At 41.3% G+C, this 16,558-nt stretch overlaps 1 protein-coding gene across 1 annotated transcript in view; it reads left to right on the plus strand.

Annotated features, from left to right (window-relative positions):
* The window catches only part of CFAP44 (cilia and flagella associated protein 44), a 134,116-nt gene that overhangs the window by 77,588 nt on the left and 39,970 nt on the right, over nt 1–16,558 (plus strand). The window contains exons 21-24 of the mRNA XM_056109135.1: nt 2,964–3,160; nt 4,101–4,119; nt 8,392–8,547; nt 12,889–13,066. Coding sequence (XP_055965110.1) covers nt 2,964–3,160; nt 4,101–4,119; nt 8,392–8,547; nt 12,889–13,066 — 550 coding nt within the window. The remainder of the gene's footprint in view (nt 1–2,963; nt 3,161–4,100; nt 4,120–8,391; nt 8,548–12,888; nt 13,067–16,558) is intronic.

The following is a 16,558-nucleotide window of genomic DNA, read 5'->3' on the forward strand; positions in this document are numbered from 1 at the left end:
GTTCTGCACTGAACTGTCCTCCCGTTGTTCATCGATTTGCTCGAGCAGGCCCCGCAACGTCTCCATTGTGAGACTTGTTGTTACTGTGTTTGGCGTATCAAATATGTCATGGGTAGCTTGCCAGGCTTTGCCGTGTGGGCAAAATACTCTCAGTAGCTTGCCAGGTTCACTGAGAGGGATGGAGGAATCGAACCCGCGTCGGCCACATGCAAGGCAAAGTACCTGCTGTGCTATCGCTCCAGCCCTGCACAGCTCATGATTGGATAATAAAGGCATTATTTGTATTGAGTATTCAAGCAGAGCAAAATCCTAACTATAATTTTAAGTTCTTGTTTCTTACATAAAGGCCTACAGCATCCGGTGTTGCCAGGTAGTCTCCCATCCAAGTACTAACCAGGCCCGACCCTACTTAGCTTCTGATTGGGCGTGTTCAGGGCAGTACGGCACTAGACATTGAGGCCATTAATCATTAAGCGATAGCACAGCAGGTAGGGCATTTGCCTTTAATTCCTTCATCCTCCTCAGAGAGCCCAGCAAGCTACTGAGTGTATCCCACCCCCATGGCAGAGCCTGGCAAGTTCTCCATGGCATATCCAATATGCCAAAAACAGCAACAACGTCTCACAATGGAGATGTTACTGTTGCCCACTTGAGCAAATCAATGAACAATAGGATGACAGTGCTACAGTGTTACAGCTTTAAATTTGATTTAATTTTAATTTAATGTAGTCCATTTTGCTTATTCTTGTTTTTGTTTCCCTTCATGTCTTTATTGGATTTCAAGATAATTTTGTATGTTTACTTAGGTAGTGTTGTGGTTTGGTATTTTTGGCATGCAGCTATACGTCAAAGTTTCTCAGTACTGTTTGTTGAAGATGCTTTCATTTCACCATTCAATGGATTTGACTTTTTGGGGAGTTATAGTTGGATCTTTAAATATGTGTGGATTTATTTCTGTACTTTTTATTGTATCCATTGGTTTTTGTGTCTTTTCTTGTTCTAATACCATACTGTTTTAATTGCAGTTCTTTGCACTGTAGCTTGAAATCAGGAAGTGTGCTGCCTCCATTGTTCTTTTCTTTCAGAATTTCTTTGGCTATCCCCAAACATAAATTTCAGAATTATTTGTTCTATTTGCTTAAAAAATACCACTGATATTTTGATAGGGGTACCATTGAATCTGTAGATTATTTTAGGTAAGATTTTAATGAAGGCATTATTTCTTATAAATCTTATTGGAGTTTTTAGAATATTCTATGCATATTATGTCATTTGTAAAAAGCAGCAACCTTCTTTTTCCAATCTGGATTACTTTTGCTTATTTTTTTATCTAATTGCTCTGGATATTAATTATAATATTACATTGAAAAGTAATGGTTAGTGTGAGCCTCCTTCTCTTCTTCCAGCTCTTTTGTGAAAAATTTTCCGTTTCAATTTTGGAAGTGTAATATATGGCTTTAGTATGCTGAACTATGTTGCTTCTATTTTCAGTTTACTGAGCATTGTCGTTGTGTTATGTGGGACTTAGCAGACTATAATATCAAGAGTTAAACTCCCTTGGGAAAAAATAAAGGGTATAAATTTCACAGAAGTGAGAAAGATAATATGCTATGAAAGAAAATGAAAAGTTAAATAGAAATATTAGAAATATTGGGCCATACTAAAGGGAGAAGAAATACAGGTAAATATTCGAGTTGGAAAAACAGAAACACAAGCTAGCAATAATTACTATATCCATAAATAAGTTAGATTTTAAAATTAACAGATGGGAGAAATACATATGAACCAGTACCCCCAAATTTAAAAACAACTAACAAGCATTAATTTAATAATTTTAAAGAGAGAAAAAGGTGAATTTAAGAATAGTATAAATCCTGGGGCTGGAGTGATAGCAGAGTAGGTGGGGTGTTTGCCTTGCACGTGGCCGACCCAAATTTTATTCCCAGCATCCCATATGGTTCCCTGAGCACTGCAAGGAATAATTCCGGAATGCATGAGCCAGGAGTAACCCTTGTGCATCACCAGGTGTGACCCAAAAAGCAAAAAAAAAAAAAAATAGAATAGTATAAATTCCTGAGCTTAATGTTTTTTTTAAAATAGAGATCAATGTGGCAATGTCACACATTTTTCCTGCCATCTATATAATATTAATATACTAGGCAAGTAGATTACATTTCCTTCATTTGGTTTGAGGTAACTACCATAAAATTGCAATATGCCTACAAATCTTAATTTTGTTTTTCAAGCTGTGCTATTATACTGATTAATGATTTGTTAAGTTCTCTGATTAGAAAGTCCTGCCCGCCCTTTAACTCTTAATCTGTTTTCTCATTTTTCTTCTTTTTTGTTTTGGGGCCACACCCAGTAATCCTCAGGGCTTACTCCTGACTCTGTACTCAGAAATGATCCTGGTGAGCTCCGGGGACCAAATGCGGTGCCAGGGATGGAAGCTGGGCTGGCCGCATGGGAGGCAAGTGCCCTACCTGCTGTACACTCTCTCTCTGGCCCACGCTCCTAACCTGTTTTCAATCATATGCTTGTGGTATAAATATGGTTAAATTTTAGAACTCCTGGGGCTGGAGTGATAGCACAGCGGGTAGGGTGTTTGCCTTGCATGTGGTCGACCTGGGTTCGATTCTTCCATCCCTCTCGGAGAGCCTGGCAAGCTACCGAGAGTATCCCACCTGCACGGCAGAGACTGGCAAGCTCCTCATGGCGTATTCAATATGCCAAAAACAGTAACAACAAGTCTCACAATGGAGACATTACTGGTGCCCGCTTGAGCAAATTGATGAACAATGGGAGGACAGTACTACAGTGCTACAGTGCTATTGTAATATAATGGTATCATTTACAAACATGCATTGTATTCTTCTGAGTAAATTCTCATGAAAGTTGTTTTCAGTGGTGCAATGAAGTGATTAAAATAGTCACTATCATAAATTCTTGTTTTGCTTTTTTAGATTTCGTGATTCGCTGGAAAGTGATGTCATTGTGGTTTGTGCCATACAAAGTAATCACAAGATAATGTCCTATAGACTTGTAAAGCCTTCCAAGTATTCCAAAGCCAAGCGGGCAAGTCTATCAGAGAGAAGAGCCAGTAAATTTGAAAGGTTTGATAAAGATGGAATTGGAAGAAAGGACAGTAGAAGAGAATCAGGTAGCCTGAAGTGACAAAAAAGATGTTTTCATATTAAGATTTCAAAACGGAATTTTCTTTGGTGGGTTGGTGGGGTAGCAACTTTGAGCCATTTGTGTGTGTGTGTGTGTGTGTGTGTGTGAGAGAGAGAGAGAGAGAGAGAGAGAGAGACAGAGACAGAGAAAGAGAGAGAAAGAGAGAGACAGAGAGAGACAGAGACAGAGACAGAGAGACAGAGACAGAATTTCTTCTCTACCTTTATTTACACAAGCAGGAGAGATGGGGCATATATTATGGCTGAGAATGAAAGCTCTTGTTTTATCTGCAAATGCTTCTCGCCAACTTTCCTTTCTAATGTACTCATCCTGTTCCTGTGACTGAGAGTAGGTATCTGTTGCTACTATTTTCTTTTCCTTTGTTCCACTCTCTCTTTTCTTTCTTTGTCATTTCCCTTCCCTCCTCCTTCCTTCCCTCCCCTCCCACTCAGGGATCACTCCTGAGGTACAAAGATTTACATTACTGTTAATCATATTTTTAATGCATGCATTATTACAACACCACACACATCACCAGGGAGTCCGCTTCCTTCCACCAGTGTCCCAAGGACCCCTCCCCTGCCCCTCCCCCCTCCATGTAGCTCAGTTCTGTAGATAAAATCTTCAATTCTGATAGCTTTAACCATTTGTTTTTCCCTTACTATTTTTCTCTCTCTCTTTTATTTTTTAATTTTGCTTTTTGGGTCACATCACACCCAGCAATACACAGGGGTCACTCCTGGCTCTGCACTCAGGAATGGTGGTGCTCAGGGAACGATATGGGATGCTGGGAATTGAACCCAGGTTGGCTGTATACAAAGCAAATGCCCTACCTGCTGTGCTATAGCTCCAGCCCCCTCCCTTACTATGTTTCCTTCTTTTTTTTTTTGAAACTCATATATACGGGGCTATGGTGCTGCCAGCAGGTCAATCTGTACCTGTGAGGTGAGTGCATCAGCAGCCTGATGGTGTCTTGAGACTTCCAGATACCCCCAAATTGCTCCTGTGCCTTTGGTCAGACCAGAAAAACTTAGGCAAAGTTTACCACGAAAGCAAACACCCAAAAGGTAGGTATGTGGGAGACACATCCACAAACCACCTCGGGCTCAGCTATATAATTGGAGGCATGGCCTCTCTGGTTCCTGATCCAACTGCTTAATGGCCATGATCCCAGAGACTCAGAAATAAATCTCGAAACCCAATGACTTTTGGCAGAAATGCGTTCGGTCCCTGCAGTAGGTTACCAGCACAGGGCCAGCCCAGGTGGAAATAGGTTTCGTGCCTTGGCCTGTTCCCTCTGGTGGCCTGGTGGCCGCCATCCGCCAGAGGCCATTGGACAGTCAGGTTTTGGGCTGCAGTGACGAGACACGCGGGGCCTCACAGGATAGGGGTGGAGCCGGTCCTTTCCTCCCCACCCCAATGAGACCCCAAGTCATCGCCCACGAATGGCCTCTCTGGCTCCTGATCAAGCTGCTTAATGGCCATGATCCCAGAGACTCAGAAACAAATCTCAAAATCCAGCAGCTTTTGGCAGAGATGCGTCTGGACCCTGTAGTAGGTAACAGTTGTCGAGCCACCCCAGGGGGGAAAGGGTGTTTTCCCTCCACCTGCCCCCCCCTTAGCAGCTTGGTGGCCACCATCCACCAGAGGCCACTGGACAGTGAAGTTTGGGCCCACAGTGATGAGAAACACAGGGCCTCACAGGATGGGGGTGGAGCCGGCCCTTTCGTCCCCACCCCAACAAGACCCTGAGTTGTCGCCCATGAACAGCCTCTCTGGTTCCTGATCAAACTGCTTAATGGCCATGATCCCAGAGACTCAGAAACAAATCTTGAAACCCAGCGGCTTTTGGCATCCAGTCCCTGCAGTAGGTTACCGGCGCTGGGCCAGCTCAGGTGGGAATAGGTTCCGTGCCTTGGCCTGTTCTCCCTGGCGGCCCAGTGGCCGCCATCCTCCAGAGGCCACTGGAAAATCAGGTTTGGGCCCTCAGTGACAAGACAAGTTGGGCCTCACGGGATGGGGGTGGAGCTGGCCCTTTCCTCCCCACCCCAATGAGACCCCAAGTCGTCACCCACAAATGGCCTCTCCGGCTCCTGATCAAGCTGATTAATGGCCGTGATCCCAGAGACTCAGAAGCAAATCTCGGAACCCAGTGGCTTTTGGCAGAAATGTGTCTGGACCCTGCAGTAGGTTACTGTTGCTGGGCCACCCCAGGGGGAAAGGGTGCTGTCCCTCCGCCTGCTCCCCCTCGGTGGCTTGATGGCCGCCATCCTCCAGAGGCCACTGGATAGTCAGGTTTGGGCCCTCAGTGACGAGACATGTGGGGCCTCACAGGACGGGGGTGGAACCGGCCCTTTCCTCCCCATCCCAACGAGACCCCGAGTCGCCACCCATGAACGACCTTTCTGGCTTCTGATCAAGCTGCTTAACGGCCATGATCCCAGAGACTCAGGAACAAATTTTAGAACCCAGCATGTTTTGGCAGAAATCCCTCCAGATTTAAGTGTTAAAATTTTGGAATTTCAAAATTGTGTGGCCACTACTACAGCCACACGACATCATATGTTATTCTTAACCAGTAATAGAAAATACACTGTGTGCTGTTGCCTTTTCTGCAGATCTGAGTGTTGGGGTAAAATCCCAAATAATAATGGTGGGTCTGGTGTCAAAATATTGAATGTGATCAAAGTAGAGAGAAAGTAATGTGGAAATCATCTGCCCCACAGGTAGGGGAAGGGTGTGGGATAGGGGTATACTGGGCCTTTTGGGGGTGGAGAATGGGCACTGGTGAAGGTACGGGTGTTTCATTGTATGACTGAGACTTAAACCCAAAAGCTTTGTAACTGCTCTCACGGTGATTCAATAAATAAAATTATAAAAAATGAGAAAAAAAAGTAAGGGGGAGTTCATGCCCAATTCAATCAGCTAATCAGTGACTGAATAAATAGCAATACTCCTACATAAAAAAAAAAAGAAACTCATATATGGGAGAGATCTCTTTTTCCTTCTCTTGTTTTTTTTTTATTACATAGCGATACATGCATAAAGATGAAAAGAAATTTCACAAAATTGTAAATCAGTGATAAGTTGGTGAAGCCAATATTTTCAAAAAATAACATCATAGAGGCAAATTTTTAAAATATTATCAATTATCCTATACTAATACATTTTAAAATTTACATTAAGTAGGTCAGTCCCACAAATGTAAAATTTATCAAGGGGGAAGAGAAATAAGTAAAGTCTAAATGGAAAATATGAGTAGATCTATGAGTGTAAAAGTGTGTTTTAAGTATAGAAGTGATTTTATATGATGAAATATATTATAGATAATGCTTAAGCATCTGCATCAATAAATACAAGATTGTAACAAAAATCTCCATGGATATAAAAGCAATTTTATCAGACATAGAAAATTCAGTATAAATGTAATATTAGTTTATTATTAAAAGTGTATAAAATTCCTTAAATAGCTAGGAGTAGACATACTTTGTTAATCTAAGAGAGGGAAGCCACGAGTGAGTGTGTGGCTTTAGAAGTTTGTCCTGTCCTTTAGAAGAAGCTCCTTCAACATTTCTTGCAAAACTGGTTTCAAGGAAATGAATTCCCTAAGCTGCTGCTTGTCCGTGAAACTCTATTATTCCTTTAATAGATCTGCTGTGAATCGTTCAGGCTTTTCTTTATGTGAGCCCTTCTCTTATGATCTTGTTGCCTTCAATATTCTATTTCTCTTTGGTTTTTGTCATTCTGAGCACAATGTGATTCCATTTTTCTATTTCTATTTTGCTGGGATGCTTTGGGCCTCTTCGATCTGGATACTTGCACTCCTCAACTCTGGGAAATTCTTATCTATGATTTCTTTAACTATTCTTCATCTAATTCACCTGCCTGTTTTTCAGGGACTCCAACAAATGTTATATTGTTCCTCTTGAACTCATCACACTGTTCTCTAGTGTGATGTCCATTTCCAGACTTTCTTTTTCTGTCTTCCTTTGCTTTCTAGAGGTTTCCTCAATCTCATCTTGGAGCTTCTTGATTTTTTTTTCTCAGCTACTGCTATTCAGCTACTCAGCCCTTCAATTGAGTTTGAGATTTTTTTTTAATATAACCTACCATAATCGTTCCAGCCCAACGGGTAGGGCATTTGCCTTGCATGCAGCTGACCCAGTTTTGATTCCTCCATCCCTCTCAGAGAACTTGGCAAGCTACAGAGAGTATCCTGCCCGCACAGCAGAGCCTGGCAAGCTCTTCGTGGTGTATTTGATATGCCAAAAACAGTAACAACAAATCTCACAATGGGAGACAATACTGGTGCCCGCTTGAGCAAATCAACGAACAACGGGAGGACAGTGCTACAGTGCCACCTACCATAATCTTTATTTCTGCCATTTCTGCTTGTATGGTTGGTGGGCGGAGACCACCACTCTGAGAAGACCCAGAGGTTTCAGGCCTCAAAACCATGTATCTGGGAGTTTCTTTGGCTGAAACTCTTAAGAAATGAGCCATGATGCAGTGATTCTGGGTCATTTGTATGGTGGTGGTTGTAGGGCGTAGGTGCAGCTTGCAGGGAGTCATCGGGGCAAGGACTAAGCTGCACCCCTCCTTGAGGGCACCCAAGAGTTCTCAACCTGGAGACTAGTGTACCTGTGAAGTTCAGAGCCTTGCTTTGGTATCTCTTCTGAGATGAGATGTGAAGCAGGGAGGTTTACATGGCAGCGACTGCGGAAAGTCTGTTCAGTTATTTATTGATAAAACAATTTTTAACTATAGGTTTGATAGTATGTCTCCAATTGGTGTTTGTACTGGACACAGACCACTGTAATTGAGGTATGTTACCTCAAATTACATGTATCAAACAAGATTCACTTAACTTTCCCTGACTATAAATACTTGCCTTCCTCCCCTACACATATTCTTCCCTGCCTTCCCATCATTATTTATTATATTCTCTAATAACTTAATACATGTCTTATCCTGACACTTTCTAACAAGGTTCTTAAAGAAAAAAATCCGTGACTTTACTTTGTCTACTAAAATACTTATTGAGTTTAATTTTATGATTTTTTAAAAATAAATGCTTTCGTTAATAGATTCATTTTGGAGGGATTTTTTTAAAATATGGCATTGTTAAAAATAATATTTGAGAATTTTATTTTGATGTTTCAAAAACATTGGGAGAAAATGTCAACTCTTTCCTACAGATATGCCTGAGACTCCTAGAGCTGACTCAGTTATACCAGAGGGGAAAAAATTACGGCCTAGAACTTTAAGTGAAATCATGGTGAACAATCAAATTGAGAGAACAAGAAGACTTATGCTAAAAGCTGAAAAGGCCCAACAGAAGATTCAACAGAGAGAAAAGGAATGGGAAGAACTGTAAGTTTGTTACCTTAATCCTTTCATTTTAATATATCAAAGTATTTTTTAAATCTTTATTGGCATTTCTGTTGAAAGAGGTAAATGGAAGAGAGAAAGATGGAGATACAGCTTCACTCTGTGTTGAAGAAGGATCAGCTGGATCTTTCAGGGTAGTGGAACTTCATTGATCTTTAGAGTTTGGGGTTCAGGAATTCTATTTTGCAAATATACTCATACTGATAACTAAAGATTCTGACCTTATTTTCTATCCTAATACAAAGAAGATGTTCTTCCCTTTGTTCCTTTTAACATCTTATTTTTCTTTCCCTTTTAGATCTCAAACCATCTAATGTTACCTTGAAAAATTTGATCTTAGGGGCCCAGGAGATAGTATAGTGCTGAGGGCACAAGCCCAGCATGCAGCAACCTGGATTCAATTTCTGAAATTGCATGGTACCTGCATTGCTGGGGGGCGGCCCGAGAGGCCCCTGAGCACTGCAGCATGTGGGCTCCCAGTACTTGTGGGGTCAGTTCTTAGCACCTTGCACTGAAATGCTGGCCTCACAAAAGTGACTGGCATTAGGAAATTAATAGAACAAGGACCTTTTTTGGTCAATTTTCCACTGTTCCACTTTTCATAAAGGCTAAATCAATTTATATTCCCACCAACAGTGTACCAAGGTTTCATCATTTTCACACCAGATATTTTTGTTCAGTTTTCTAGTTATTTACCACTTGAGTATAATTATGGGTCTATTTCTTTCACATAGCAAGAGGTGTTTTTTTTCTTCCTTTCTCTTTCTACCTCTCCTCCCTTCCTCTGTTCCTCTTTCCTTCTTCCATCCTTCCCCTTTCCTCCTTTCCTATATTCCCTTTTATTCTTCTTCATATTTTCTTCCAGTAAGTATGGTTACAGACAAATATAGAATTTCCAATAAATGCATTGCCTTGGTATTTGTATGTGTTATTACAAGGGCTTAAATATTAACTAATATTTATTAAATATTAAGTTTAATATGGTACATTTAATATTTCTTAATAGAACCAGTAATTCAAAGGAAGGACCCAAGAACATGATGTTGCTCAGGCCCTGTGGTACTGAAAATTAGTCAAGTATCCTAGCATGCTGGGGTCCTCCAGAGCTACTCTGGAAAGCTTGCAGGGTGGCAGGAGAGGAGGGTGATGCAGGAGGACCTTGTGGTGTGGGTACCAAACCCAGGTTAATCATATGCAAAGCATGTGCCCTAACCCCTATACTATCTCCCCAGTCCTCAATTAACTTTTTATTGATTTTTTTTAAAATTCTGCCCTCCAGTTAAATTATCATTTACAAAATACTCTACCTCCAAAGAATTATTTCTATCAAGCGAGTAAATAATAGCGTTGCTATAAATTAATGTTGATATAAATTAATGCACTGAAAGCCTAAGACTGATTTTTATTATTTGAGCACCATATGATTAATGGCTTGTTATTAAGTATTTTTTAATTTTGCTTGGGGTGTCAGGTGAATGAGACCAGTTGTAGTTACAGAGCGGGGAGAAAGGGCTGCAAAGTTCAAAAAGAGAACTCCCAGAACGACCACCAACTGGGAACTCTTTGGTACTATTGCGGCAACATGGGAAGATGCCATTGTTGACAACATTGACGAGGAATACGATCGACTGGTTCAGCACCTCCATGAATGTGCGAGGAACGCCAAGAGAGAGATAGCCACAAAAAGTCGCCTATCTTCGAAAACTCTTGAGCTAATTCGCCAGCGTGGTTTGGCGCATGCCTCAGGCAACCGCAAGCTAACGTCCGAGCTCGCAAAGCAGTGCAGAGATGCGATCAAGGAAGACCTCAAAGAGAGAAGAGCAGAAGTACTGGTAGATGCGGCAGAAGCCGGGAAAAGTATTCGTAAGGCCCGCCTGTCCTTCGCCAACTATAAGAGCAAGATGACTGCCCTCCGACGTCCTGATGGATCCATCACATCCTCCAGAACGGCAATGGAGAAGATTATCCATGACTTCTACTCAAATCTCTTCGATAGCCATGTCCACTTGCTGACATACCAAATTCCACAGGATGGGTATGTCGTTCCCAACGTTCTCCCTTCCGAAATCCGACACGCCATTTCGTCGGTAAAGAAGCAAACAGCACCCGGCCCAGACAAGGTCAGACCTGAACACCTGAAGAACCTGCCGTCAGTACTCATCAATACACTGGCTCGGCTCTTCACTCGCTACCTGTCTGAATGCAAGGTTCCATCTCAATGGAAAACCAGCAGGACCGTACTACTGTTCAAGAAGGGAGACATCCATGACATTGGCAACTATTGCCCGATCTGCCTATTGTCTGTCATCTACAAGTTGTTCACTGGAGTCATCCTGAATAGGATTGGCAGAACACTAGATGAAGGACAACCATGTGAGCAAGCAGGGTTCCGCAAAGGATTCAGCACCATCGACCATATCCACACGATAACCAAGCTCATTGAGGTTTCTCGGGAGTTCAAGATGCCGCTCTGCTTAACGTTCATTGATTTAAAGAAGGCCTTTGATTCTGTTGAGACAGAAGCGGTCATTGAAGCCCTAGCCAATCAGGGCATTCAAGCCCAATACATCAGGATCCTCCGTGAGCTGTATTGCGGATTCACTACCAGGATCTCACCATTCTACAAAGAAGTGATCGTTGATGTCAAGAGAGGGGTGCGGCAGGGTGATACCATTTCACCAAAACTCTTCAGTGCCACCCTCGAGAACATCATGCGACGACTGGGATGGGAAGGAATGGGAGTGAAGATAGATGGTCGGCAACTACACCACCTCCGCTTTGCTGATGACATTGTTTTAATAACACCAAACATCAGCCAAGCGGCACAAATGCTGGCCGACTTTGACCGTGAGTGTGGAAAGGTAGGACTACAGCTGAATCTTACGAAGACAATGTTTATGAGAAACAGCCTTGTTCCTGACGCCCCATTCGCTCTCAATGGAACGACCATCTCCGAATGCAACAGCTATGTGTACCTAGGTCGAGAGGTCAACATGACAAATGACCTGGCACCCGAGCTGCGCAGGAGGAAGAGAGCGGCTTGGAACGCCTTCAAGAACGTTGAAGAAATAGCTAAGAGGACGAAGAACCTCCGGCTCCGGGCACATCTCTTTGATTCCACTGTTCTTCCTGCATTAACATATGCCTCAGAGACCTGGGCCCTACGCAAACAAGATGAGAACGCCATTCAGGTCTCCCAAAGAAGAATAGAAAGAGCTATGCTTGGAATATCACGTTTCACTCAAATGAGAGAAGGAATCCGGAGTTCTGACATCCGTCGACGATCAAGGATCAGGGACGCTGTCTCATTTGCCAAGGTGTCGAAAATCAGATGGGCTGGTCACGTAATGAGATTTAAAGACGACCGTTGGACTAGAGCTGTTACTGATTGAATTCCACGGGATGTCAAGAGACCGCGTGGCCGCCCACCTACCAGATGGTCAGACTTCTTTGTCAAGATCATGAACGATCGGTTTGAGGCCCTCCATGTTCCCGGAGCGAAGAGATGCCATTGGGCTACACTAGCACGCGACAGGGACAAATGAAGACGTTACTGGCGCCCGCTCGAGCAAATCGACGACTAACGGGAAGTTAAGTGATTAAGTGTGATTAAGCTTGGGGTGTCATTAATTTCTTAAAAAATTTTATTTATTTTTTACAAAGCTGCTCATGATTGAATTTCAGTCATAGAGTATTTCAACACTCATCCCTCCACCAGTGTACATTTCCCAGCACCAGTGTCCCCAGGTTCCCTCCCATCACCCTCCACCCCCCACCCCCTACCTGCCTCTATGGAAGGTGCTTTTCTTCTCTCTCTCTCTCTTTCCTTTTGGGCACTGTGGTTCGCAATATTGATACTGAAAGGTTATCTAGAATGTTCCTTACCTAATCCTCAGCTCTTGTCCAGCATGATCATCCCCAGCTATTATTGTCATTCAGGTCTTCTCTATCTTACCTACCATCAGCCACACACACACACACTTGTGGTTAGTTCTAGCCATTGACCAGTATTCCCAACCCCTGTTTTCCCTGGCCATGGATATATTGTTCTTTTCGTATGTATATTTATTATATACCACAAATGAGTGCAGCCATTCTATATCTGTCCCTTTCCTTCTGACTCATTTCACTCAGCATGATACTCTCCATGTCCATCCATTTATTGGCAAATTTCATTGTCAGTAACTTTTAAAAAATTCTTGGGTTTCATAAGCGAAATTGCATCAAGTTTATACTTCATAACTGAATCTGAATATATATCTGGAGTAAAATAGAGAAGAGTTTATTGTTTTGTTATTGATTTATTCATTTTTTTTCTAATAGGTACAGGAGTAAGCCTGATGATGACTATGAAGATCCAAAGGATGTTCAAGCCATCAAAGAGGCCCAGATGTATATGGGAGATTTTAATCTGAAGACAGCTGCAGACTATAAGATACCTGAGCACATGCGAATAAATGCTGCCAAAAAGGAAGAGGAGCTGGGACACCTAGACTCTGTGGTACTTAACCACAGTTTTCATGATGTCTTGATCTTTTAATAGAGATATATTGAAAAGCACCCATTTGGGGATCCTGGTCCCTGATGACAGTCATAGAATTTTTTTTTTTTTTGCTTTTTGGGTCACATCTGGTGATGCACAGGGGTTACTCCTGGCTCATGCACTCAGGAATTACTCCTGGCGGTGCTCAGGGGACCATAATGGGATGCTGGGAATCGAACCCGGGTCGACCACATGCAAAGCAAACGCCCTACCCACTGTGCTATTGTTCCAGCCCCAATAGTCATAGAATTTGAAAGTTTATGTTTGTTTATAATTTGAGGTTGTTTAGAATATATCCTGCTTTTTACAAATGGGAGAACCAAAAGCAGGAGGAGACAGAGATTTGTTGTTGTTGTTTGTTTAGTTAAAAGGAAATGTATTTTGTAAAATTTTAGCCTCTGAAGTGCAAACCCATCCTTGTGGGATATAGCTTTAAATTTTATGAACCACCACAGACTTAGCAGGGGAAAGGACAGTAATTACTTTTGCTTTTCATAGGTGAATCAATTAATATATTCATTTTTTTTATTCTGTCGACTTTTTTTCTAAACTATTTATAATCTCCCACATATTTTCATCCCCATTTTCTTAACTTGGTCTAGTAATTTCTTAATTTGAATTTAAGGGATTCTCCATCACCCCCACCCCCCACACACATTTAGAGGTTCTTTTCTGTTTGTTTTGGTTTTTTGGTTTTGGGGCCATACCTGGCAGTGTTCAGGACTTGCTCCTGACTTTGTGCTCAGCAATCACACCTGGTGATGGTTGGGGAAACATATATATGGTGCCAGGGATTGAACCAGGGTTGGACAAGTGCAAGGCAAGTGTCTTAACCTCTGTATGATCTCCATGGGCCCTCATTCAATTCTAAAGTACTTTGAACTACCACCTTTTTGAGAATTTGGTATATGACAACCTTTTATGGCTCTCCAGATTGCACATTTTAATGCTTACATTGCAGTGTCCCTACCATAGATCATTACTTGAATCTTTTAAAATTTTTTGCATAAAATAGAAGTAAAATATATTGAAAAAGGAGAAAGGAGCATCTCTATTTCATCAAAATACCTGTACATTGCAATGCTATAAAAATTCTGACCTGGCAATTAATATCTGCAGATACATTTTCATAGCTTATATCTCTTTGGTCAAATGAGTATTTTTAACCTTTTATTAGTGACTAGATTGTTTTTTCTAGTTATTTGTCTAAGGATAGTCTTGGACAGACAGTTTCACCTATCATATTGCATTTATTATCATAAAGAAATTTTATTTGTGACCACAATTTGTGAGTCATCTAGCATGAAATTTTATAATCTATCTAGATGTAATGGACAAGTGTGATGTTCTAAACTCAATCACAATACATTGAAACCTATTTTATTGGAAGGGCAGCCTAAAACAACCTAAAACACATTGTTGTACTTGATGATTAGAGTCTGTTCCTATTTCTACCACTTAATAGTTATATGAACTTTGAGAAAAATTCCCTAAGCTTCATTATTATTAAATCTCTAAAAAGGGCATTAATACTAGTTACTAATAATAGGATATTTAGTCTACTTTATAGATTCAGTGTAATAGTAAAAATGAAGAAATACTCATTATTGTATTTATAATATAATGAATATCGAATGTAGCCTGCCCACAGGGCAGAGTCTGGCAAACTCCCCGTGGCGTACCAAATATGCCAAATACCAGTAACAATGATGGGTCTCATTCTCCTAAAGAGCCTTGAATATAATCTCAGGGATAGGATGAAAGAGATGTTACTGGGGCCTGCTCGAGGCAATCGATGAATAACAGGATGATGAAATGAAATGAAATATAATGAATTATAATTATTATTTTAAATATACTATTATATATAATAAATTACTTAGCTTATTATTATCATATAGACTTAAAACCCTGAATAGTATTAAGTGTTTAAAAAATAGTGTTTTGTCCATTTCATCATGCTTGTGACCAATGTTTAGGTCTGTGTAGTGTTTATGAAAACACAAAGAAAGAATTGGCTTATAAAAAGGGCTCTCCTCAAAAGAAGTAGCTCTTGAAGCTATTATCAGATTACTCTAGATTAAATTTTTTCTATTTTGGAATTTATTTTTGGGTACCCCTCCTAGAAATTCTTAGCTGCCTGGGCCAGTATTTCAAAGCAAAGGCCCCACAGTGTGGTGCCTCTCCAGCCCCAAGTGCCAGGGCATGCTTGGACCACGGACCACTCTGGCTGATGGTGCTCAGAGGCCTCCAGGACCACACTTGGTGGTGCTTGGGGGCCTTCAGGCTGTACCCAGTGATGCTGGGGGTCAAACCAGTTTCAGCCTTGTGCAGGACATGCACCGTAACTCTTGGACTTTCTCTCTGATTTGTGGGTTCATTCTTTTCAACTTAATTCTCAGTCCTTTAGATGCTTCAGAAATTATTCCTCCATGTGTTAGATCTTAAGTTTAAATCTTAATGCTTTTTTTTTTTTTGGGTGACACCTGGTAGTGCTCAGGGGACCATATGGGATACTGGGAATTGAACCCAGGTCGGTCACGTGCAAGGCAAACACCCTACCCGCTGTACTATAGCTCCAGACCCCTAAATCTTAATGCTTTAGCATTTTGTTCTTTGCTCTTACTACATAAAATTTTCCCATTTTGTTGTTGTATTTTTTGCTTTATAAACAGTATTTGGGTAGATTCTATAAAATTATGAGAATTGCCTTTTGAGCTCTTATTTCTTTAACCTGTGTGTTTAGAAAAAGCGATCTTTAATAGCCTTTGTACTATTTAGTTGCCCAACCACACACAAGAATAGGGCTGCCAGAGGCACACGGGCCTTTAGAAAACGCAGCCTATGGAGGACGTGGAAAGAGGGAAAACTGCGCATGCCTGACAACTGTGTCTGAGGAGAGCCCAGCTTGGCTGAGACACATGGAAAAGGAACCTAGGAGGAATCCTGGAATTTCTTGATGTGACATGGTACTGCCATTCAGGACCATGACTTTATGCACACAAGGAATAGCCATAAAAATAGGGTCAAAATCAAGAATGAAAGTAGAGTTGATTCTAGTTTATTCCTATTTGGGGCATCCTAAATGAGTGCAACAGACAGAATTTGAATTTGAGTTTCCATTGGGACAAGATTATATTGCCGAAACAAAGATCCTTTCCTGAAATCTGACTCATTGCCATGCCTTAAGAATGACTTCCATGGAAGGAGGTTGAGAGAACTCAGGTGATGAGCCTGCTGAAGGATTCCAGAGATCCCATTTGAACTTTCTCCCTTTTCAAAAGGTTAAATGGGAAAAACCTAAAATTTAGAGAAGAGTAACTTAGTAGTGAACAGGAAATGGTCTGATAAATATTTATCTTGAGTTTTTGCTTGCCATATACTTACTAGTCTAGAGGTAAAAATAGTATTTCAGTCTGTCTTTTGTGCTGGGGTTATAATTTTGTTTTT

Source organism: Sorex fumeus, unplaced genomic scaffold (genome assembly GCF_029834395.1).
Source record: "Sorex fumeus unplaced genomic scaffold, SorFum_2.1 ptg000265l, whole genome shotgun sequence".
In the NCBI taxonomy this organism is placed as follows: domain Eukaryota; kingdom Metazoa; phylum Chordata; class Mammalia; order Eulipotyphla; family Soricidae; genus Sorex; species Sorex fumeus.